Source organism: Sesamum indicum, linkage group LG8 (assembly GCF_000512975.1).
Source record: "Sesamum indicum cultivar Zhongzhi No. 13 linkage group LG8, S_indicum_v1.0, whole genome shotgun sequence".
NCBI classification, from domain to species: domain Eukaryota; kingdom Viridiplantae; phylum Streptophyta; class Magnoliopsida; order Lamiales; family Pedaliaceae; genus Sesamum; species Sesamum indicum.
In genome coordinates this window covers 11,693,911-11,718,385 of record NC_026152.1, presented here as the reverse complement: position 1 = coordinate 11,718,385, position 24,475 = coordinate 11,693,911, and the positions used below count along the sequence as shown (strand labels likewise).

Here is a 24,475-nt window from a genome sequence, read left to right as displayed (position 1 = left end):
ACAAATACTAAATCCTTGTACAATAAATAATAATATCACATCCATCTAAACAATGAAAGATGATGTAAGGTCCTACTGATGTTCTCTTTCTGACAAAGAACGTATATGAACTAATACAGGATATGGTAAGTATTAATTTGATATTTGTGTATAGGAAAAAATGCAAGCAACTTCCTTGTGATATCATAAATGGGCAAATTACCCCCTTATGAAAAAATAAATAGTGATTTACCCTCTTATATTTTTTAAAATACAACAATTTACCCCCCTATGATTTTTAAAATGAAGCAATTTACCTCCCTGTATAAGGAGGTAAATTGCTTCATTTTAAAAAGTATAAGGGGGTAAATTGCTATATTTTTTTATAGGGGGGTAATGTACTCATTTTTAATATCACAGGGGGATAAATTGTTATTCACCCTATTTGTATATAACACGAGGCTCATGCTAATTTTTGTTTATTTATTTATTTCTTGGGAAAATGTACTACTAATATAGAATTCTTTAAATAATAAAGATACTAACTAAAAGCTCAAAAGTTTATCAACGCAACTAATAAAACTAAATAGAGTCCAATTGAGAGTTTGGTGAAGTAAAAATGCTACACTAAGTACAATCCGTCCAAAATTATTGATTCTCGTTTAGTTAAATCCATCTTTATTAAAAATAGTTAAAAAATGAAATATCAAAAATAATAATTACACATTTAATTTATTTTTTATACAAAATAATATTGTACGACTCAATTAACTGAAATTAGAAATCAAAACCGATCTCAATATCGAATTTTTCAGAAACATAAGAACTAAATAGAAATTGGATCTAATTTCGACACATACCGAATTTTCAAATTGGGATCAAGGTTTATCCCCTAGACGCTACTGAGCTCTGTCAAACTAAAATTGGATCGGGAGCTTCAGCTCAGTTTGAGCATCAATTGTTAACCAATTGGCTTGATTTCTAGTGCAGCATTGCTAATTGTGAGTTTAAGACTTGTGTCACACCCCCATACTAATCCCTTCACACCCTGCATATAGAGAAAATAACGGTGGTCTTAGTCATCATAAGAAAAAGAAGTTATGTATAATTGTGCTTTTCCACATGAATTCTAAAGACAGAATCTATGTGGTATTTTGCCCTCACTTTTGAACGATACCACCCAAATTAGGCCTATTTCCATAGAAACTAAAGTAAAAGTAATTGCCAAACAAGACAGACACGCCCAAAGTCTGCCCGTGAAAGACCTTTTTATTACCCATGCTTGCAACCATAAGTTGCAATATGATTCCTGCCAGTCTTGGAGCTAAGAGGAAAGTGCAGAATTTTACAACATCAAGTCTATTTGGATCCTGGACTTCAATAGGCGAGCAGAGGAAAACAAAATCAAAGAAAGCTGCCTAGAATCCGACAACTTGGTAAAATCACAAAGGTATTTAGTTTTTGGAGAAACCCCGGAATTGAAGTCAAGAAGTAATAACCAGAGGATATTTTTTACCAAAATGTAGTGAAATTAAGTATTACTACAAACAAAAGCGAGTTTCTCCTATAGTGCGGGAAACCATCAAACGTCACCTTTTAGTAACCCCTTTCCTACAACAAATCAAGGATCTGTGCAGCTAATAACTCAGATATCGAGTTGAATTTTAACCAAATCAACAAAATGCTTACAACTACAAACCAAAACCAAGACAGACCAGCTATAAAATGAACTTGGACTTGGACTCGTTTCTTTGATGAACATCCAATCAACAGATTTGGGACTGCCACAAGGTGGATCAACCTATGTTTTGAGATAAGGAACTAGTACGATAACATCATTAACATGTGCCTTGATCAGTCAATGCAATGCAATTTTCTGTTTGTCAGGTGGCAATTTTCGGCTTCATTCAGATATGCTCCATCTCTCAGCCTTCAGGATGTGTCTACCTACCACCAGAGGTCTTTTGAGCAAATATTTCTACCTTCTCCCTGTTTCAAGTGTTTCAGTGCATTCCCTCCTATCATCGTCGATGTACAGGTGATCTCGACCTTGATCTTGATGGTGCTCTTTTCCCCCTGAAATTGTATATCATTATGTTCATACCATCATCATATGACCAAATATTATAGTGCTAGAAACAAACTCTTTTCACCTGAGTTGCATATTCACATGTTGATGGATGGACAATTCTTATAAAAAACTACAGAATTGAATGAAAGGCACTAGAAGAATACCTGCTAGTCTCTAGAGAAGAGTAGGGAGAATGCCTGCGCTTAGAATGCTTGCTATGAGGAGACCGCGAAACTTGTCTAAAAGGAAACATTACATACTAAGCCAATGAGTACAACACATAAAATCACTCATGTGATTTCGTTATATGCATCCAGACTCTAAAGAATCGAATTGTTAGCAAGAATTCTTCTGGTAGGGCAATATAGTAACACAGTGTAAATGTGAGAGATAACAGAGCAACCACACATTCTGTTGGTGGCAAAGCAGCTACTTTTGAAGATAAACCCTTAAAAGTGAACCTCATTTCTGCAAACTTCACATAAACAAAATCTCCCTTTCAGCTAGAAATATCAAGCTATAAGAATTTATTTAAATCTGTCATAGATAGAAGAATATACGTAGCTAATCGTAATCCATAATTGGTAAGAATATTTAATATACGGCCATCCATAGCAAAATCATGTCAAAAGCATACGCCTAACTTGATGTACGCTGAGATAAACGGACAGCTCCCTTGAAAAGGTAATGATAACCAAACCCTGTTTGCACCATTCCATCTACAGCAGTGCTCCAGTTTCTTTATGATATAGACTGGGGATACAAACTAGTTGAGATTTAAAAATAAGAAGTTTGAGTTTCAGATATAATTGTTAAAACAAAATGAAGCTTGCATGATTAAATTAGGCCCGGACACGAGCTTGATTTTAGCTTCTCAAACTGGAGCTCACTTACAAAATATAATATATAACAGTTAAAATAGTTATTCTTTAATCATCCTTACCATTATTATCACTTATCACTTCTTTATAGGTTTATCAAATAAATCAGCATTAATTTTAAATTTGTTTTCATTTTATGATAATGCATAATTGTTAGTAGTAGTAAAATATTTTTTGTGTATTTGTTTCACTAAATATTATTATATATAAAATTATCTATCAATCTTATTATGTTAATGAAGAATAATAATACTACTAATAATGAAACTGATTAGGTCAAAAGAAAAACTTATGAACCAATTCCTAATCTTGCTAACGCCTGTTTGACGTGCAGCTCAAGCCTAGCCTTACTCGAGCTGGTTCACTAGACTCACAAGCTGACTGGACTCATCTTGCATCCTAATAGGCACAATTTATCATACAAATGATAAATATATGTTAAAACATATTGACCAACACTCTTAGCCCCCACAGTCAAACATGTGAAAAGGGTAAAAACTTGCCAAATTATATGTTAAGGAAAGATGAGAGCAGAAGGCCTTTTACACCTAATTCAGCAAGCATCAGGAAATTATATGGGTAGCCACATGAAGCTCCAAAAGAAACCACAATAATATACAAACTTGTTTTAGCATCGCAACATAAAAGGAAAACAAAACGCCTGTTTAGCAAGAAGGCATCAAACACATCCAGCAATCTGTTGAATAGCTGAGCTAAAGCTGCCACAGAAAAGTAGAGCTGATGCAAACACAATGAAAAGAAAAAGCATGCGCTTAGTGCCTTACATGTGATCATCAAGTCTAAGACTTATGTTTAACACCTGGCTTATAAGCAAACTACTAGGATCAGATGCCCCTCGTCCTTCATTTTCTTGTCATACAACTTGCCTCCCTCTTTATGAAGAAGGAAGACTTGAAAATGAATTTCAAGAAGAAAAGGGTAATATAGCACAAAAGCAAAATTGAATTTACTTCTGTTTTTGGACTACTAAATTCCAAATCTAGTTTCTCATTATTTAGTGTCAACTGGATTACAAATCATCATTTTGGATTATAGTAATAAAACATTTATTGATGTGACACATGTCAAAGACGCCACAGAATTGTTGTTGAGAATAGCTCTTTGAGTCATGTAGTTCCCCATCAATAAGGTGCCCAAGAAGATGACCCATTCTGTGACTCTTCCAATATAATTATGTTTCTTTTCATGGAAGATTGATTAATACACTAAACATCCTTGGAAAGATGAGGCCACTGCCTAGAATGAAGATCATAGATGGTACATCAGAAAGGACGTGAATCCTGAGTACGAAACACTATCAGAAAGACATAGAAGTGATATCCCTAGTGTCATGCAAGAATGTTTCCAATTTCACAAAAAACAAACAAGTGCATGAACAAGACCAAGCAAAGGCAAATGCGAATAGCCAAGCAGCATGGATGGGCTACAAAAAAGCTAGCTTAAACTGGAAATAGATCTTTGTTTCACTTCAGTAACAATAAAAAGACAATTATTTAAATAGCCATGAAATCCTTTTGCATATTGCAAGAGATTTCATTGCCATTCATATCTGTAACTCTTAAAAAAAACCTAAAAAAGTATCAACAGCAACCAACATGAACTTGCTGCAGCAAAGGAGTGGAATTGTGCCTAGAAACTCTAAAGCACTAAATACAAATCACCTTACTATTTTGACAGATTATAACCTGTCAAAAGAAATAGGAATAGGCACATGAGAATCAAAGAAAAAAGATCCTAAAATTAATTCCCAAACAATTAAATATTCTAGCATACAAATTCTAGTTTTTGTTGGCAAATCAAGTATAGAAGAACTAAAAGTAAATATATCCATGAAATTTTCTAGAAGACTGAGGAGAGACGAGAATGATCATAGTAAGGGACGCAACTGAGAGAAATTCAGCAATATGAAATGTCACAGCAACCCATTGGGGGAAAAAATATAAAAACTAACCAGCTCAGTATGTTCATATTATGCGCTAATGTTCCCAAAATTAACATCTGCATATTCTTTCCGAAGAGAACTTTTTTTAGTGTATGCAGAGTGTTTTACTCGACATGGTAAATTACAACCCAGGATACATATTGCTAGACATTATACTGTGAAACAGAATTGGCGAAGCAATTTTTCAGGGGGAGGGGTACCTTTTTCTTTGCCTGATAGGTGATGGAGATTTACGTCTTTTTGAGTGTTGAGATCTCCTGCCCATCAAACATATATACAATAAGAAACTGGACTAGAGATTCTACCCACGATTAAATATATGTACTCACAGATCAGACCTTGGAGAATCATCCGAGGAATCATCGCTAGAATCATTGGCATGAGTAGCCAGTGTGTTATCCTTGCTCTCTCTACCCCTAACACCAACTGAAGATGAACGGCGTCGTTTTCGTCGGCTAGATTCACTTCCACTTTTATGCCTAGATCGTTCTTTTTTCTCATCCCCTGTTCTATCTTGTCTTTTCTCGTCATCATCTTCATTACCACTAATTCTTTTATCTCTCCGTGTCTCAGATCTTCCTTCCCTGGCACCGGAAGGAGACGGCCTTTTCTTTGGTTCAGTATTCTTTACTTTTTCATCAGTCCTACTTTTTTCCTTTCCTTTATCTTTCGGATTATCATGATAGTCAGTCCTTTCAGCTCTTGCACGCCTTTCTTCATGCCTTCTATGCTCTTCATCTCCCTTCTTATCCAGTCTTTCCTTGGAACTTTCTGAATCCTTATGGTCTTTCCTAAATGAGCTCCTTTTACTTTCATTTCTGTCATTTTTATCAGATCTATTCCCTGTATTTTGGATTCGGGAATCATCATTTGTCGACCTTCTGGTATCTAAATTACCATCTAGTCTTTCATTTCTCTCAACAGCCTTTTCGATTGCGGAATTGTTTGACTTATCAGAACCATGTTGCACATCATCTTCTGCAGTACCAGATAGTTTCTTAGAGGAACGTTGATCATCACCCAGTGCTAAATCTTTAGCTTCCCTATTGTCATTTAACTCCATATTTGCAACTCCACGACCAGGAGTGGCACTGAATGGACTCTTTCTGACAGTGCCATCAGTCTCTAACTTTGCAGGAACATATTTTTGTTCTTCTGTTTCTTCCTTGGAACCACCATTCTCAATGACAGAATTACCTTCCAAAAGCTTGGTTGAGGATGACTGCTGATGTGTGGAACTTTCCTTTGAATTCAGCTTACCTGCACTCTGTATCTCCTCATCTTCCTCGTCTGAGGCATAACTAGCTAGACCTAATATATCTCCAGGAGCACCAGATGTAGATTTTTCACTAGTATCCTCGTAATCATTCTCCTTCTTGGTCGGAATTAACACCTTGGCAGAAGCCTTTGGTGTCAAAACAGATGGAGTAGATGGTAATATTTGGTGGATTGACATGTCAATATCACGGCCAACTAAACAAAAAAAACAGGAGCAGGACAAGATGCATTAATATGTGAAAGCATTAGACTGAAAGATACTGAATCATCTCTTAGACAGTAACACTATTCACCGCAGAAAAGAATTTCAGAACTATAAGATACAGAAGTAGGATTGGGAAAAGAGTCGCATGGAACTCACCTTCAACTGAGAGATCATCTTCTTTTAGAACTTTTGTTGCTATTTCATCAAAAAGTTCGTCTGTAACCTGCCAAAGAAGTCATGGTCAAAACATGTCCAGAAGCCTAATATGAAGGTATTAGTAATTAACCAGATGCAACCTTCAAAAGAACTTCAGTCAGGACACGCTTTATCTCCTGGTTGATAGCTGCAGTTCTGGCAGCTTCCACCTCATCCTAGAAAGTTCAACAATTGTTCAGCACATAATCCGGTAAATCCAAACCCGTAAAATGATGACCTTACAAAAAGATGAGGAGTAATTCCTTTAGGAGTAAAAATTCTAATAGTAAAAGCACAAGCTATGGTTAAAATTCATGAAACAATAAAAGAAAGTACAAAGATGATGGGCATGAGACTCAGACTCCACAGTGGCTGTAGAACACAGGCCTTCATTACTACATAAGGGAAGGGGGGTTACTGACAGAACGTAATGTGTGCCAGCCATACAATGACTTCCTTAATCTCTAGTCAAGAAGTGGCATCAAATTAGCAGAGATGCTCAAGCAGAATTTGGGAATGCCATGCTCCAAAAATTAGTGGATGAATGCTTCACACTCTCTATAGCTCTTGTAAAAGATGTTTAATAAATTAAGAGAGAGAGAGAAGACAATCACCTCATCCTCATCGTCATCTTCAGTTGATCTAGAAGAATCAATGCTTTTACTATCTGCTTGATCTCCCTTCCTGGAAGACTTCTCATTACTATCTTCTTCAACGGATTGGGAATCCTCTTTGCGGATTTCCACAGCAGAATTTGTGATGACAGCTTTGTTCTTAATTATTTCCTCCCTAAGCCAATTAGGTACGGAAGCCTGAAATTCAAAGGAATTTCTTTGATGTGATGAGTTGTTAACTAAAATTCAAATTTGACAAGAAAACAGAACTCACCTTCTTAGGGCGCTCAGAAACACCATAAGGATCTCCAGAGAAAGATGTAGGATGAGGTGTTACACCTGGGCCAACACCAAAAGCAGCACCTATCATTGGGACATTTGGCTGGAAACCAGGTCCAGTAGGAAAAATTGGAGCGGAATTTCCAGAAGCAGGAGCAGGCATGGCTATTGGATGATCAACCTAAAAAGTACCAGCATGACTCAAATGACATTAAGAAACATGGTAAAAAGAACATATAACTGCAAAAAGTATGCAGACTTCAGATCCAAAACCTGTGGCCCAGATTGGATATTTGGAGGCACTGGAGGGTAAACAGCCCCTGGCATAGAAGTGGGAGCCCATGCATAGCTTGAAGACATAGCCACAGTAGGATCGGCACCTCTTATGGGACCTCCTGACGAGTGGGTATAATTGGATGGTGCATGTGGATCCAGGTCACGATTAAAATGAGGTGCAAATTTCAATGGTTGATCGCTAAGATCAGTTACAGATTCAGCTGGTTGGCTACCAAACAAATGATGAGGCTCCTCCATCCATCCAGACCGGCCACCAGGCGGCGGTGGCTGAACATGATGCTGTGGGACAGAGGCCACAGGCAAAGATGAAGAGCCATTAAACTTTTCATATCTATCCCCAGCATCTTCAGCACCTGCAGTAAAGACTACAAGTCAGGCTTTCTGGTTAATACAGAAAAAGGGCCCAACGATGCGACATGGTTTGCAGTCTTGTGTGAAAACAAAACAATGTATTAAACAATGAAGAGTCCCAGTTTCACTTGGAAGCTGCAAGCTTTCCACCCATGAAATTTTGTGATCATATAAATATTTTATTTGCTTGATAATGCATAACCTCCCAACAATGACAATCTTTGGGCTACCCACGTGATCTATTTGGATCTAGCCTATTACATCGGTCAATGACTTTAACAAACCATGCAAATAGCTGTCCAGAAGTCATTGGATTCTTCCCAAGTTTTAGCAATTTACTCATTTCTTTCTTCTATCTTATGCATGTCTAAGATTATTTACTGCTGAAGTTTTACCTCATTCACTACTTTTTCAATTGCAGAAAAAATTCAAGATTTTCAGCAGAAGATTCACATGCAGTATCAATATACTAATTAAGTTTTTACCTGCAACAGAAGAATAACTAGAAGGTACCTCCTGCTGATGGACTAATGGACTTATAGATGACTTCTCTTGCTGCGGGAATGGTGCAATTGAATCTCTAGCCATGCTTCCATCTCTAGCAGCAAATGACACATGCAAGTCTGCAGCATAAGATGATTGTCCAGAGCTAATGTACGGGGAATCCTGCGACTGACCTAAAGCTGTCCTGTTTGGGGGTACCATTGCAGCTGGGTACTGTTGATAGTTTGGTGCTGGAGTTAGCGGAGCATGTACCTCATGAAATTGAGTATCAACGGATTGAGAATATTGATCACGGAAATGATTTTGCTCTTCTGGCCTTCCAGCTGATGGAAAATGTGAAGGAACATGCTGATTGTCTGTTGCAGCTTTTGCAGCAGCCCATGCTCTAGCTTTTGCCGCCCAGTCCTCTTCATTGTTATTTGCTGCATGTCCAGACCAATGTAAATTCAGCATAGACTCAAAAAGAAAGACACTATTATGCATTTTTGCTGATCAACAACTTCATGCATTATCGATTCAAGCGGAAAAGTAGTCAAGCACACAACTTTTTCCTCCTCAAAAAATAAGTCTAGGGAACCATTTTCCAGGATCAACAAGATCAAACAAAAGCTTCTGCAACTAAGAAGAGGAAACCCAAGCCTCAAGCAAGAAGGGGTGAAGTTTGCAGAGGAAGTGCACTTAAGAAGGGAAAAATACAAACAGTTATCACGAGTTTGACGGGAATAATAATAAGGATCCAAAAGAATGCTTTCCAGGAACAAGTTAACCTCCTAACCGATGTAAATATCAATCAATAGGTTTGGCTGCTCAAGTGTTCATTTTAGCCATATTTTCTCATGGGAAATGAACTTTTGAATGATGTTTGCTAGATTGATCCGAGTCAAGTTCAAACATCATAAATTCAGTCAGAGAATACAAGTTATTACACAAGAAGCACCGTATGGAATCCCACCCCATTGCCGCAACTTATCTAACACTCACAGAGCCCATGCATAATAACTTGCCATTTATAAATGGAGGTTGAAGCTCCTTCTTAGCATGAGCACTCTAGTCAAGGGCTTCTTGCTATTTTATCTTGTTCCTAGATCTAGAGAATATAAGAAAATTCCATCTCAGAGTAAGTTCACAATGCTATTCGTGTTAACAAGTTAAATTGAACTCTTAGAACTTCATGGATAGGCCTGTTAGACTAATTAGGACACCTGCTCTCAGTGCATACAACATTGAAAAATTATATCAAAGGAACCATTATCAAGTGAAGTTGACCTTGTCCAGAGGATCTGCGGTATGAAATAATAAAATAATACGATCAACAAAGTATTAGCTACTGTCCTTTAAGCAGTGGAAACTTTGTTCATTTTTCTTTTCTTTTTTTAATTCCTTACCAGGATGAGGATGGAGTTAGTCTCAAGGGAAGCACATACAAAACAAATTGCCTTCACCAAATTGTCTACTATGTGAAACAATAGACAATTAGCAAGAAAAAAAACACAAATTAATGTATCTAAACATAGGAAATCAAATAATAATGATCTCCAAGCAAAATAGCAACTCATGTACTGACTTTGGTCCCAACTGTGCTGGTGAGTCCAGTTGCCAGTCCCCCAATCCTACAATAATGACAAGACCAGTCAGAAACCCAAAACTATTCACCTCAGGAATGTTCATACAAGACAAAGCGAACCAAATATCCAGCAAATAAAAGAGAAAATCATTCAATTCCTTTCACAAACTTATGACGGTGTTTGCTATGATTTATATGAGATTAATGTCAAACAGAGATTATAAAGTAAATAATTCAGTCGATAATGACCTTGAAGTGCATTATTAATATGCCATATTACTGTTATCGCATCCGTTCTCCCATAACTAGCATGCAGCTTCATGATTCTTTTTATTTTTTGCTCAAATTACTGCTCAATGAAGGAACAACTAAAAAATCAGATTCACTGATTCAGCATCAGTTATTATCTCAGGATTTGACCTTAACACCAAATATAAGTTCATGCCATCGTTCGATATAGTTACGGTCGTCAAACTATGGTTATAAGTCTTTAGCAAAGCTTCAATACATCATCCGCAGCCACTATACCAACAGAACCAACCTTGGTTAAGAAAATGAATGAATAGAATCTTGTCAAGAACATAAACAAATTGAACAAAGGAAAAGTACCAAAACTACACTTTCCCATCAATCCATCAATTGAATCCCGTATAATCATAAGAAGAAAGCCGAGCATTTATAAGAAAATGACACAAAAGCTGACACCAAAACACCAATTATCCAGTATCCTTCCAAGCCGATTTATTTACTTAAACCAGAGCCTTAGCTCAATCACAGAGCAAACTCGATGGTAGCGAGCCAAAAAATTAGAGCTACTAAACCTACCTTTCTACATAAATCAAACTCAATTGAAGTACCTGAGAGTAAGATTGGGGAACGTGAGGCGGTCTAGGCGGCAGCGGATGTGGGGGTGGGTAGTGGGGGTGCACATGATACGGCGGAGGCGGGTGCCCAGGGTAAGTCGGAGGAGGCGGAGGAGGAGGAGGGTACTGAGCGTGGTCAGAGGAGTGAGGCGGCGGCCAGTGCGGCGGTGGAGGAGAGGGGGAGTGTTGAGTCTGAGGCTGGTATTGGAATTGCGTAGAGGAGTAAGGCCAGGGGTGGTTGGAGGGTGGCGGAGGGACTGGAGGAGGAGGTCTTTGGTAGGGATCCGCCGCGGACGGAGGGGGCTGGGGGGGAGGCGGTGGCCTCATATAACCGTGGGGCTGGTGGTAGTCCATATCCGCAGATAACCGTTTGGGTTTAAGGGTTTTGCCTTAGCGGAGACTCGAACGATACATATATATTACTGCACTGCACTCTCTATGTTTCTTCTGCTCTGCTCGTTGCCAAGAGAAATTTATGCACGACTGAGAACAGAGGGGAATTTTGAGAGGACGGGTCAGAGAAATATATCTTTTCTTACAATACAAACATTTGGTTGTCCTAATAATAATTAATTAATTTTCGAAACACAGTCGATACTCCTATAATATACAATATAAATATAATAATCAAAATAATATTTTTTTTTTTTTTGGTAAAGAAAGATAATGTTATCTGTTGAATGAATTGATGATGTAAAAGTAAAAATAATTTTCTAAGAATATAAGGTTGACGAGTATATCTAATAGAATGCTTGAAAATATAAATTTTGGTTTGACGGACCAAATTCTTTTTAAAAAAATCTTCTCGTTTTTTATTTAATTTTTTTCGAAGAAAATGACATTAAGTCAATATGTATTTTATCAACCAAAATTAATTATTATTGATGCGTGCAAAAATAGCACGGGTCCAATAAATTATTTTGGATCTGGACAAACAAGTAAAAAGACTTGGAAAACGGATCTGCAACACAACATATTAGCACTCCAACTCCTAAATTAGTATTGGACTTAAGAGAAGATAATCGCAAAAAATAAAATGAAATGAGGAATTGTGATATGGTAATCGAATTTATGAGAGAAATAATGTTAAGATCGCTATAAGAATGCTGAATAGATGTTGATAGCAATATTTTAAGAAGTTTGGAAGATGTTGTGGGACAAAATCTGTATTATAAGGGGTGCCCCATGTGATGGGAGTCTTCATGTCTTCCCTAATTTTCGAAGGAAGAGGATGAGGGTCGTTTGGATAAGCCATGATATGTCTTTTTCTTCCGTCAGGTTTGCTTTTGGATATCTATCTCCGAGTTGGGGGAGACCCTTCACTAGCGACGACTTCTAGCCGCTAGGAAATCCTAGTCGTTAGGGAGTCTAAGACTTTGAGGGAACCTCCCTTGAACCATATTCTTCATGCTGGCAAAAAGGTACACTTGGCAAACTAGGCACATGCCATGGGGGTAGCTAAATGTAGGTCTTAGGCCGGTCATCTTTATTGGGTTTTTCTTGGGCTAAATCCATGGATACCTTGGGTTCTTACCCTCCTTCACGGGTTGTTTGGGGTCTAAGGTACTGGGTGACCTTGGACTCTTTCTTCTCTGAGTTAGGCCTCCTTAGGCCATATGCATCATTCAATCCTCCCAATCTAAGGAGGAGGGGCACCCTCCAACTTCTTCTTAGAGTAGGAGATTTTTTATGTCTAAGGGGAACCCTCCCTTCTTCGTCTTGGGGGAGCCAGTTGCTCAGAGTGCCTCCTATTTTTAATCTTCTCCTGCCTCTTGTTTCCTTTTTTAAAATATCGAACTTTGCGCCTTGCACTTTATCAGGAATGATATGATGGCTAAGGCTTGACTGCTGCCTTAAGGGGGGGGGGGTTGATAACCACCCCTCCCACACGCCTAATGTGCCAAGTAACCGCCCAATAGGGAGCGACTACAGGGGACGTAGGTTTAACTCCCTCCATCCACCCCCTCCCCACGTCTTAACTCAGGACATAACTTCATTTCTCTCTTTCCTTTCTCCACGTGCTTTTCTTGAAGAGCAAGGGTTTCCTCAAAAAAAACTTGGAAGTATCTCCTCCTCCCTTGTAGTTTCTCTTTCGTAGTTTTTGGAATCTTTTCATGGCGTCTTTAGACGAGTCTGTCAAGTTTGTGAGGGAGACTTTCCAAGTGATGATCCCTCAGAGGCCACTTTGAGGAGGACAAGTCCTGGTTTGTCTGAACTCCCAAGTGACCGAAGGTGGAGCCTGCGACAGGCGGCGGTGGCTGCTCGTCATTTAATAGATGAGTCCTCCGAGGAGGAGGAAGAAGTGGGAGATAATGAGGGGGAAGCGTCTTCTCTTAGGGAAGGGGGGAGAGAGGTGCCCCAGTTGCCTGTGGATTGGGGACCTTCCTGTTCTCAAAACTTCTGCCATCGAATAATTGATAGATAAGGTCCACATCCCTCCAGTCGTTACTATTTATACCCCCTCCTTTACTAGTCGCCCTTATTCTCCCCCTGCAAACTGCTTATGTTTCTTTTTCCGCACAATTACAATCAGGCCTGCATTTTCCCATTCCCACTTTTATGCTGAAGTAACCTGTATTTTTCAAGTACCTTTAAATCAATTGACCCCAATTCCTTTAGGGTATTAGCCAATTTCTTTACGATCTTTTGTTTTCATGGAGCCCCTGTTAATACAAAAGTTTTTGCCCAATGCTTCCAATTGAAATGTGCATAAAGAGGTTTTTTTTCATTTCTCCCCACATTGGGGGGTGTCCTTCTTACTTGCCCCCATCCCCCAAAACGTTGGAACAACAGTTTCTTTTATGTTCTACCCCCTCACCCTTGGGCTTTTCGAGATTATTAGATACACAACACTTCTCCTTAATCACGACTTGCCTTTTTTGTAAAAAAAAATTATTTTTTAAGTCTAGTCGTGATTTTAAAACACAACTAAACATATTATTATTAGTGTATTAAAAATAATTTTCTTAATATAATTTTTTTTACTAATAAAAAAATAAATAACTCATATTTATCCTATACCAGCTAGTAAACATGGCCTCTATGACTTTGCCACCATCAAGACGTCCAAAATCATTGAGAAGTTAGATTTTTCAGTAAGAAAATAGGCGCATGCATGTAATGGGATTGGAAAGTGAAATGGACAAGTTATATGAGATAGCTGTAATAACAAGTCTTCTAAAAATATAGCTCCAGTAGCTTGATCTGAGAAATTTTGTTCTCATCTTCATCGTTCTGTTTTTCTTAATTTGCAAGACCATCTATTTTCGATGCAACGATGGCAGGATTTATACTCCTTTTTCTTGTAAAGGAAACTGGAAAAACCAATATTTATCTTTCAGAAACAAGATGAACTTTCATTAGAACGGTTAGATACAACACAAGAAAACCGTCCTTAATGTGTAAGAGCAAGGAATCATAAAAATGTACTGAATTTTGACATCTTATCATACAAAATACAAAAGTACAATGATGAGCACCTGCAGATTTGCCTTCTGTTTTCCAGAAAGCCGTTGCAGAAACTGCCCTGTATGTTAAAGGCCCCCAAGAAGGAACTTACATGTGTAGTATTATCTCCTATTTCAACATTCGCTCTTCTTATCAAGAATCTGGGAACTAAGTTTGAGACTGGAATCTGTATGAAGCTGCTATCCTCATGTCAAAAAGGTTAAGCTGGCTTTGGGTTGATTTCCTAATGCCGGCTTGCTCATTTGAAATTTTCATCTGTTGTTCAGTTATAAGACGTATAGGGGGTTGATACATGTGTCTGTTCTTTAAGAAATAGAAAGCGGCTACGGGATCAGGCAACTGCATCAGCCTGTCGCCTGATCAGACGTGCATATAGCCCATCTTTCCTTAGGAGCTCCGTGTGGTTGCCCATCTGAAATTTTGAACCAACAGTTCCAAAGTACATAATTATGACATCATAGCAACACTTTTCTAAAGACTATCAACATGACACCTCTGTTATATATAACATGTTATCAAATGTTGAAACCGGGCTTACTGGCATTACAGGGAAACATCCCAGAGAACATACCTCGACAATTTTACCACCATCCATTACTATTATTCTATCTGCAGTTTGGATTGTTGAAAGCCTGCAGAATAAGGGAGTCAGTCTGTGCATCATTATAATCAAGTTATGCCACATAACAGCTGCTCGTAGACTCACCTATGTGCAATTACAATAACCGTCCTCCTGGCTTGTAAATCGCTTTGCACAGCACGAAGAACACCCTATTTACGATACCAAATTAGTGAGCAGGAAGAGATTATGCTTTCACTTGCATAGATAAATCATCTCTACCTTAACATTGTGTTCGCTCTCTGCATCTAGAGCACTAGTGGCTTCATCAAGGATCAAAATGCTGGGGTCTCTAAGAATGGCCCGAGCAATAGCAATCCGCTGCTTTTGCCCTCCACTGAGCAAATCATCATCAACTAGTGTTTGGTAGCCATTAGGCAGGGATGATATGAAATCATGTGCAAAGGCCTGTTTTGCGGCCCATTCCACATCCTGCTGACTAATGTCTCGAGGACACCCGTATTTTATATTTGAGCTGATATCCATGCGGAAGAGTCGTGGCTCCTATGTTACGAATATGCAAAATAACATTCAATGAGGTTTTCTTGAATTCATTCGGATTAGTAATAACTGAGTGGTACCTGTCCCACGTATCCAATCCTTTCTCTCAACCACCTAACATTCAATTCTTTCATTGGATAGCCGTCAATCAGTATCTGAAGTTGGAAGAATGCGTCAATGAAACTTACAAACATCATAAAATAACAGCCAAGGTGGATATGAAATTCCTAAAATTATTTCTGTAGCACAGATCAACTTTTGAACTGTCTTTACTTCTCTAAATGATCAACTTGATTGAATATTTCCCTTCCCCGTCCATATATGGATGAGACACAGAATCAATTGTTTACCTCGCCATTTGTGGGCTCATAAAGACGGAGCAAAAGGTTCACTACCGTGCTCTTCCCACTACCACTAAGGCCAACCTGAAAAAAGTTAAAAGTACAGTGCATTGATGTTGCAATTTTATACAAGAAAATAAATTCAAGATATTCATCCAGAAAACTATCCATTTAAAAATTTCTGGTTGTATAGAACTGAATTCAGCTAAAAAAAGACTTAATTAAAAATGACAGAAATGAAAAGAAAGGCATCCAGAAAGTCATACTGCACACACAGACAATTTATTCAAAAGGAAAAAGATAAATACACTTACAATGGCAACTACTTCCCCAGGAGGCACTTTTAAGTTGAAATGTTGCAGTACAGGCACCTGTTGACTCCAGGGAAGAAAATGAATTAGAAGACACGAATGAGTTCAAGGGTTTGTGTAGAAAGGATGGGTAATGAAAAACAGGCATTTATATCATACTTAGAAATTAAACTGAAGAAATTTGTCCATTTGTTGCTTTGCTCACAGCAGAAGAACTATACTCTTATAGTTGCAACCAGTTATCTCAGTGAGAATTCATTAATTATAGAATATCAACTGTCACACCAAGTGGCAGCTGAGATGTGGAAGAGTGAATACGAGAAAAGTTAAAGGGTATGCTAATATACTAATAAATATAAAACTATGAACTATGTCAAGCATCCTTGTGTGTTCAGTGTTCAGATATAAAGAATTGTCTCTTACACAACAACAGAAATATATTGAATGGTGAATTTTGTTTATTTGAAGAATGAAAAGAAAGAAACTAAGACTGCGAAAGGCAGAATGTGCATTATAGACTTAGTGCTGACTGCTGAAGAAACATCTTAATAGGCTTTTGGTCATATTTGTGAAAAATAGGGGGTTGAAAGGCATAACAAAGCAAATACAATGTCAAAGATGAAAAGTTCACCTCCTTTCTGGAAGGGTAGTGGAAGGAGACGTCATCAAATTCAATTCGTCCCATTAACTTTTGCAACTTTAATCCTGTAATAAATGAAAGTATATGTCTAAGTCAAGTGCTATGAAGCTGCAACAATCTAACAAGAAAACAGAAGAGGAGTGTAGCTTCTTGAAACCTGTTACAAAGAGAAGTACAGGGTCTTAGGACAATTGTGCATTTTAGCTAACAGAAAAGGAGAGTCTTATGGACTACTTCAATAAGCAAACTCAATCTTTTAGAAACTTTGCCTGTCATCATAGGGTCTATGGGACATCTCACAATGCTAATACAGAGCACATTAGTAAATGTGGAACCTTGATAAATATATTTTTAAATGTTCGTATGAGATACTAAAAAATAGTCACTGTGTGATTCTTTTGATTACTGGCTTCAAAACCTGTCATCAATTACAAACTAGACACTTTTGGCATCTGCAGACCATTATTTCCAAGTAGATCTTCTAACTGATCGTATTCATAACAGAAAAAAACTCAATAACCAAAGAAGATTCTCGTGCTCTTTTTAACCACTGATAATATGATTATTGTAAGTTTTACATACTCTATAAATTTGATAATCCGCAATACATAATGACGGTCCAAACCAAAGTGGGAATAAAACCAAAAATAAAACCTAATACCGAAAAGGTTTAAAATATAATAAGACTCATTAAATTCAGAAAAATCATATATAACTTTATCACTGCTTTGGCTGGCTATTGGCATAAAATAATAACATTGCATTAGCACAGAATGCTGATAAAAAGACTATCCAGACCACAATGGTAGTTGAATAACCATCCATTAATGAACATGCAACCAGGGATCTACATGTTCATCTTAGCATGTACGAAGTTGAAGCATACCTTTTACGGTAAACTGATCACTGGCTGAAAGATCTATCAGGTTAAAAACTTTTTCACTTGCTCCAATAGACTGCATCAATGATGATAAATTATCCCCAACCCACCATGTGGAATAGATTAGCCATTCGCTGTATAAAATGAACTTTGTAAGCTGCTCCGCCGTAATATGACCACTCAGAATAGACATTCCTCCTATCAGCACAGCAATAACCTACAAAATTTTATAGGTGAATTGACTTTATGTCAATTTGTAGATATTCAAACAAATATTCCACTTAATTACTCTGAAGGATTGATAGCATGACCGGTCACTCTCCCCTCAGAGTTGACTGTATTACATCCCAACATTAGGTGAGTTACTCTTCTAGATGATGAGACAAATTTTTCAACCAACATGCTATTATTTATACCTTGTTACTTGATGATCGACGGTATTATTAAATACCTAGTAGGAATTGGAAAGCAGCTCAATCAGCCAGCACATAGGACTTAGTAAAAACAAAGGTATAGGTCCACATGCTGAGGCTCTATAAAATATCATTTATCAAATAAATTGTAAAGGATGCCCCAAGGTTGGAAGGTATCTGACATGCATGTGACTGAGTTACAAAAATGGTGGAAGGAAACATATGAAGTTCATGATCGCATAGAAAATGAAACGTAACAAGATATACTTTTCAGAACTCCAACAACATCTGAACTAAGTCTAAAGATAGTTACAATGTTGTTTGAGATTTGTTCTGAAATTGTTTAACCTGTGTTGAGTGATAAAGAGTGTTGAAGCCGAAGTTCCAAAACCCATAAGCAGCACTTTGTCGCAAGCTTATGCCAGCTAATTTGTCCAGCCATTGCTTATACCTACTCACCAAGAGAATAGTATTATTTAGTGCTATTAAAATTACATTCTATGATGTGTTAATATACTTACCTCCCATCTCAAGAAACTAAATTACTAACCTATCATCTCCCTTTCATATTACATCAATATCCCTTTGGGTTTACCATATCAATCAAACTTCCCTGGATTCTTTAGAAATGTGATGACATTGCCGAGAAACCCATGGTGAGATTGAACTTAAGGAGATGTAAACTAATAAGGGCAAAATCCAATTAAACACGTTCCAGAAATACAATTGTTGGGATGGTAAAAAGGACAATAAGGATGATTCAAGAGCTCCACTCTAAATACCAACACTCCCTGTATACTTGGGGGACAAAAATAGTTGCATTTAAAAATATATTGAAATTTTAGGAAACTGTAATTTAAGTATGAAATGTTAAAGAGATATCTACAAAACATTACACATGCACCCTTTCCTAAGAATAAAAACATTATTAAGACGCTTGTGAGCAGAATAGTCATTCAATAAAGTGATAATTTGACCATCTTCTCATTTTTTAGGTTGTGACCAAAGTCGTGAATTCACCACTTTCATCTAGATTTTTTGACGAACCAACTTGGAGGGGATCTTTGTAATTATGAGAGAAGAAAGAACAAAGTTGGTTTTTTCTATTTAAGGTGGAAGGGAGGCAAGTGTAGTTAGCCCAATATCATATTATGACACTGCACATTATCATATTATCCAAGGAGGATTTACAGCCCCCCCCCCCCCAAGAATATTTGAATTCTTTGTAGTCTCTCTCAATTGGCACATTATTCATATTATCCAAGGAGGATTTACAGGTCCTCGCCCGAAGAACGTGTCACGTTCGAGAAGTGGCTTGAGGACAACCGCAAGGTCCGCAGTATCATATTGGCTTTAATGTCCAATGACATCTAAAAGCAATATGATAGGCTGGATGATGTTCCCTCGATAATGCTCCGCATGAAGGAACACCCTCCAAAAAAAATAAAAAAAATAAAAAATATATCTCGCTCTAAATACACATGGAACACCCCCCCTCCCCCCCAAAAAAATAAAAAATAAAAAAATTCAGTGCTGGATCTGTCACTGATATTATCACCAAAAAGGATTAAAGAGAAAATAGATCTTATAATCATGAAATTTTACCTTCCTAGTTCTTGTTTCTCTGTCCCGTATACTCGAACAGTTCTCATCAAAGAGAGTGTCTCTTGTGCAACCTATACAATGACAAAGGTTCTTCATAATATGATAAAGTCTGAATGAATGTGAATCAGTGATAAGAAGATTCATGATTTACGTCATTAGCAGAAGCTGTGAACTCTTGAATCAACTTTGCAGATTTCTTTTGATACCTATACAAGAGAGAGGCAAGGTCATAATTAGCATGGGAGCTAAAGAGAAATGCAAATATGTGATACCTAGTCAAAGGAGTAAATTTCCTCAAAGAAGTAACAAACTTTCTTCTGAGATAGTCTAGTCTATACAGGAATAACTGTCCTCTTCAAATATCCTCACTGAAAGTCTATATCTCATGTTCATTCTACTCTCAAGAAATTCAGTAAACAGTTCATGTATGCAACTATACATGGAAGAACGCAATTCAAAGAACACTCACTCTGAGAAAAAATTGCCAACTAAGCAAGAGAACTGAACATTAATAGCATAAAAGTATCTGAGAATCAATGAAAGACAAAACAAGGAGAATCTTACTGGCCATATATCAGCATCATGGTTGAGAGAGAGATGCAAATCGCTAATACACATAGTCCAAGTGGCAATGACAAAATCAGCAAGTAAATCAAAGCACCTGAGCCCTGTAAGGAATAGTAATGAGATTTTCAGCTCACAGGCACAGCGTAAATCTGTTTCAAATGTTGCATAGACAACCAACCTGAAGAACATTGCGCAATATCAGATTTAGGTCATTTCCTATCACACGTGAGACTTGCTGACAATCTGAACCAAGCCTACTTGTTAAACCTCCAACTGTTTCAGAGTCAAAAAAGGATATGTCCTACAAAGAGTGTAGTTGAGAATATTAAGTAATGGTGTTCACGTGAAATTAACCATCATATGGTGAGAATGAAAACAGAAATTATTTGCGGGCCAATTATGTAAAGATTTGTCAACCTGAAGAAGCAGAGTAGAGTATAATCTTTCCCTCAGTCGCTTGACCTGAACACCAAGATCAAACTTTGCATATTACCATGCAGTTGAGGAAATTTGGCAGTAGTGTTGTCTTTTAGTTGCTGCTTTACAATTCATCATATAACTGAAAAATCATCTTTGCCTGCAGAATAGATGTTCTCTTGAGATAAAATAAAGGTCCACGAACTTACCAGGATCATATTTGCAATCCCAAACAAGCAACCGCGCACACCACTGCAAGTTTGAGAGCACAGAGAGGATCAGTGGTGCAGACATTAGTGTACCAAATGGTGCAACTCTAACTTCAAAGATTAGCTAAATATGTCAGATAGAGAAGATGCAAATAATAGCAACAGAAAAAGATTAATTATAATGATATCCTCTTAAGTAAAACTGCCAGATTTAAATCCAGCTAGTCTGAGATTTCGTGATAAGAAGAAGGGACTATGACCGTACAAGATTTTGACCTGCATATTCCTGCAGTGATGCACAACAGAACCAAGAGACGCACATTCTGATGGAACAGAGCAATCGTACTACTTTTGGCAGAAAAGATTGATGCAGTCAGATAATGTGGAATCGATATCTCTGAAAGCTGAAGGACAAGAATGCAATTCAGTATCAAGAAAATGATAGGAAATGGCAAGAAGCTTAAGCTAATGAAAGTAAGCAACAAGCCTGACTTGGCATGACTAATCAGAAAACCAAAATAAATTCAAACAGATCAAACTCGTTAACTCTAAGAACCCATTATTGATCATACCCCGTAAGAAGAATTTGCTATTTTAACTCTTTAATTTCACATAACCATTTTCCAGTCCAGTTGAAAGCAAGACAACTACTTGAATTAACTACTCGCCCAAGCAGAAAATTTGACAACTACACTTCCAAAGCTGAGTTGATCTTCAATATCCAAAGCAACCATTCACCTACCCAACATCCATTCATACGTCTACTTTACAGCTAATGTATAAATATACGCCTGACAGTTTAGCTGTCAAAAAACTGATATAAGCAAAGAATTAACTCTGATATTCACATACTGCCGTCACAATGAGCGCAACAAAAGCAGTAAATATAACCCATCGATCCTGGCTTATCAACTCCCACATTTTCTTGAGGGCCCGCCAAACAGTGACGGGCTTCGCCGGAATTACATCTTCAACTTCCTCAGTAGAGAGCTTCCACCACTCTCCACCAGGCAAGATTTCTTTCACAAGCTGAACCCATTTCTTCAACTTCTCACTCAACTCAACTTTATCACTGTCTGCAAAAGAATTATCATCCTCTTTATTTAATGGGTACCCGTTTACAGAAGCCGACTTTACGGGAGAAATGTAATGGAATCTTTTACTGAAAGCCAAGAACTGAATTTGGGCCTTCTCTTGATTGAAGTGGGGATTCAAGTAACAGGCTTTTGGGGGGAATTTTCTTGGTTGGAGGGGAAATGCAGAGAGGGGTTGGAGATGGCAGAGAGGGAGAGCCATGAATGAATTTCAAGTCAGGAATTGAAAGGCAAAATGGGGTTCTTGTGGCTTGGAGTATATACATTGATTTCCAAGGAAAAATGGGTTGAATTATATGGCAATATTTCCTGTAATTTCTGGTGAATGCGTCTAGGCCACTCAATCCACGTAGAGACGAGGGGAAATGAAGAAAAGAATTAATGCAAAACATATTTTAGCATTGTGTCTAATTTATATAAATAGAACATAGATATTGAAGCAATTCAAGTACAATAGTCGTGTGTATGTGCATTGATTGATATAGTATTTTGTTTTTTAGTGAAATATAGTATATATATTTATTTTAAGTAATTTTTTTTATTGAGGATTTTTTTTATATTTTAAATAATAATTACAAATTTAATGAATAATTAAATGCATTGTAGAATTGTCTCCAAAATAATTTTGTTAAACTTTATATTTGAATTGAAAAAAATATAATATATAAAACTCAAATAATAAATATTTTGAATTAAGTATGTTTATTGGTATATTGTCCTCAATTTCCAATTTCCCAAATATTTCATTCAAGTAGAAAAAATTTAAAGTACAAAATATTCAAATAGTGAAAGTTGAAAAAAATTGCAATTAATAGTTAAATGCATTATAGCACTTTATATTCGGAGTGATAAATTTTAATAGATAATTGAAGTAATAAAAAATTTGAAGTAAGTATGTAGTATTGGTATATTGTCCTCAATATATAAAACTGCTAAAATATTTCACTAAGGTAGAAAATTTTTACATATTTTCTATCACCAGCATTAATATTAAATTTTTTTAATCATCAATTTTATAAGTTAATAATTATTTATATATATAATTATTAATTAGATATAACATATATTATGTAATATAAAACATATATAATACAAATAATTTAAAAAAAACAACAAAGAAAACTCATTTGTTTTGAACTTGCGGACCAACAAAAATAATTTAAAAATATTCTCTTGTTTTTGGGTTAAAAAACACATCTAGATAAGCTGTGTTTTTTTCAACCCAAACATTGATTTGTTTTAAAAATAGGCTAAAACTCCCTCTATTTTTCTAAATGTGGTTCAATCTCCCATCTTCATTAAATGTAACTAACGGCGTTAATTTTTTTTAAAATAATCGTTATGTTATTGTTTATTATATACTATTCATTATTTCATTGACTGTTGGATCTTATTTAAACTTATAAAAATTGTAGGATCTAATCAATTTATTTTACATATTATTAATTATAAAAATTAAATTATTATTTTATTTAAAATTTAAAAAAAAAATCCCCAACCACCCCGCCACAGCCACACCCCTTGCCTACCACCCCCCGCCGCCTACCTAGCCCAACCCGCCACCGCCACTAGGAGAGGGAGGCGACGGTGGTGTCACCCAGACTGGCGAGACCCATCGCCCTTCTCGATGAGGGCGGCAGCATGAGCAATTTTTTTTTAAGTTTTTAATTAAGTTAATTAAATATGATTAGAAATAAATTAAGAAAAAACAAGTTTCTAAAAAGTCTTAATAAAAAACAAAATTTTAAAATGATAAGAAATTTGATTTAAATTTTTAAATTTTAAAAAATAATTGTAGATACATATATTAGTAATTTAAAGTCAATATATTATTTATAGTAAATAATGTAATTTATTAAAATATATTTAAATTATATATTAATTTAAATTAGTTAAAAAATATTATTGTTATTGTTCATTAATTTTTACATTGATAAATATTTAAATTTTTGAAAATGAACTTAGTATATTTCTTTTTGTATTGTGGTATTTAATGTAAATTATAAATTTAGAAAAAGAAAAACATATACATTTTTTTGTACTTTGATGGCTAAATAAATATATTAAAGAATAAAATTATTTATTATTTAGGATGGATGAAAAATATAAAAAAATCTTTAAAAATAAGATTAAAGCAAGTATATTGAATTATAGTAATTTTAAACACAATATACGGGTATATTTGTCAATTTATAGCCAAAAAAAGGTCAAAACCCACAAAACAACCCGTGAGCATACCCCACCTTCCTTTAGTTTCTAACGAAAGGGAGGTTTTACGCTGGGTTTTAGAAATCACATGGGATTTTTTGTTTATTTTTAAAATATATGGGAGTTTTTTGCCATTTTTGGAAAATACATGGGAGTAA

At 36.4% G+C, this 24,475-nt stretch overlaps 2 protein-coding genes across 8 annotated transcripts; both read right to left on the bottom strand.

Annotated features, from left to right (window-relative positions):
- On the bottom strand, nucleotides 1,506–11,588 carry LOC105168307 (transcription elongation regulator 1). Of its 5 annotated transcripts, XM_011088335.2 has the most exons (12): nucleotides 11,039–11,588; nucleotides 10,182–10,227; nucleotides 8,599–9,039; nucleotides 7,739–8,115; nucleotides 7,461–7,646; nucleotides 7,187–7,384; nucleotides 6,674–6,748; nucleotides 6,534–6,600; nucleotides 5,233–6,367; nucleotides 5,095–5,151; nucleotides 2,215–2,289; nucleotides 1,506–2,055 (listed from the first exon to the last, which is right to left on the bottom strand). In XM_011088335.2, the coding sequence occupies exons 1-12, from the start codon at nucleotides 11,396–11,398 to the stop codon at nucleotides 2,001–2,003; spliced, it is 3,072 nt and encodes a 1,023-aa protein (XP_011086637.1). In that variant the 5' UTR covers nucleotides 11,399–11,588; the 3' UTR covers nucleotides 1,506–2,000. The 5 variants fall into 5 exon arrangements, with proteins under 5 accessions (XP_011086637.1, XP_011086638.1, XP_020551547.1 ...); XM_011088336.2 differs by lacking the exon at nucleotides 2,215–2,289; XM_020695888.1 differs by lacking the exons at nucleotides 1,506–2,055; nucleotides 2,215–2,289 and adding an exon at nucleotides 2,498–2,816.
- Nucleotides 14,439–22,488, bottom strand: LOC105168302 (ABC transporter B family member 26, chloroplastic). 3 transcript variants are annotated; one of them, XM_011088328.2, is made up of 18 exons: nucleotides 21,868–22,488; nucleotides 21,292–21,419; nucleotides 21,016–21,058; nucleotides 20,807–20,851; nucleotides 20,568–20,690; nucleotides 20,387–20,490; nucleotides 19,974–20,028; nucleotides 19,823–19,893; nucleotides 18,566–18,668; nucleotides 17,811–18,021; nucleotides 16,916–16,989; nucleotides 16,288–16,344; nucleotides 15,983–16,057; nucleotides 15,713–15,787; nucleotides 15,354–15,635; nucleotides 15,219–15,283; nucleotides 15,084–15,144; nucleotides 14,439–14,924 (listed from the first exon to the last, which is right to left on the bottom strand). In XM_011088328.2, exons 1-18 carry the CDS (start codon nucleotides 22,309–22,311, stop codon nucleotides 14,844–14,846), a joined length of 2,097 nt encoding a protein of 698 aa, XP_011086630.1. In that variant the 5' UTR covers nucleotides 22,312–22,488; the 3' UTR covers nucleotides 14,439–14,843. The 3 variants fall into 3 exon arrangements, with proteins under 3 accessions (XP_011086630.1, XP_011086631.1, XP_020552117.1); XM_011088329.2 differs by having other exon boundaries at nucleotides 21,281–21,419; nucleotides 21,588–22,006; XM_020696458.1 differs by having other exon boundaries at nucleotides 21,281–21,419; nucleotides 21,852–22,006.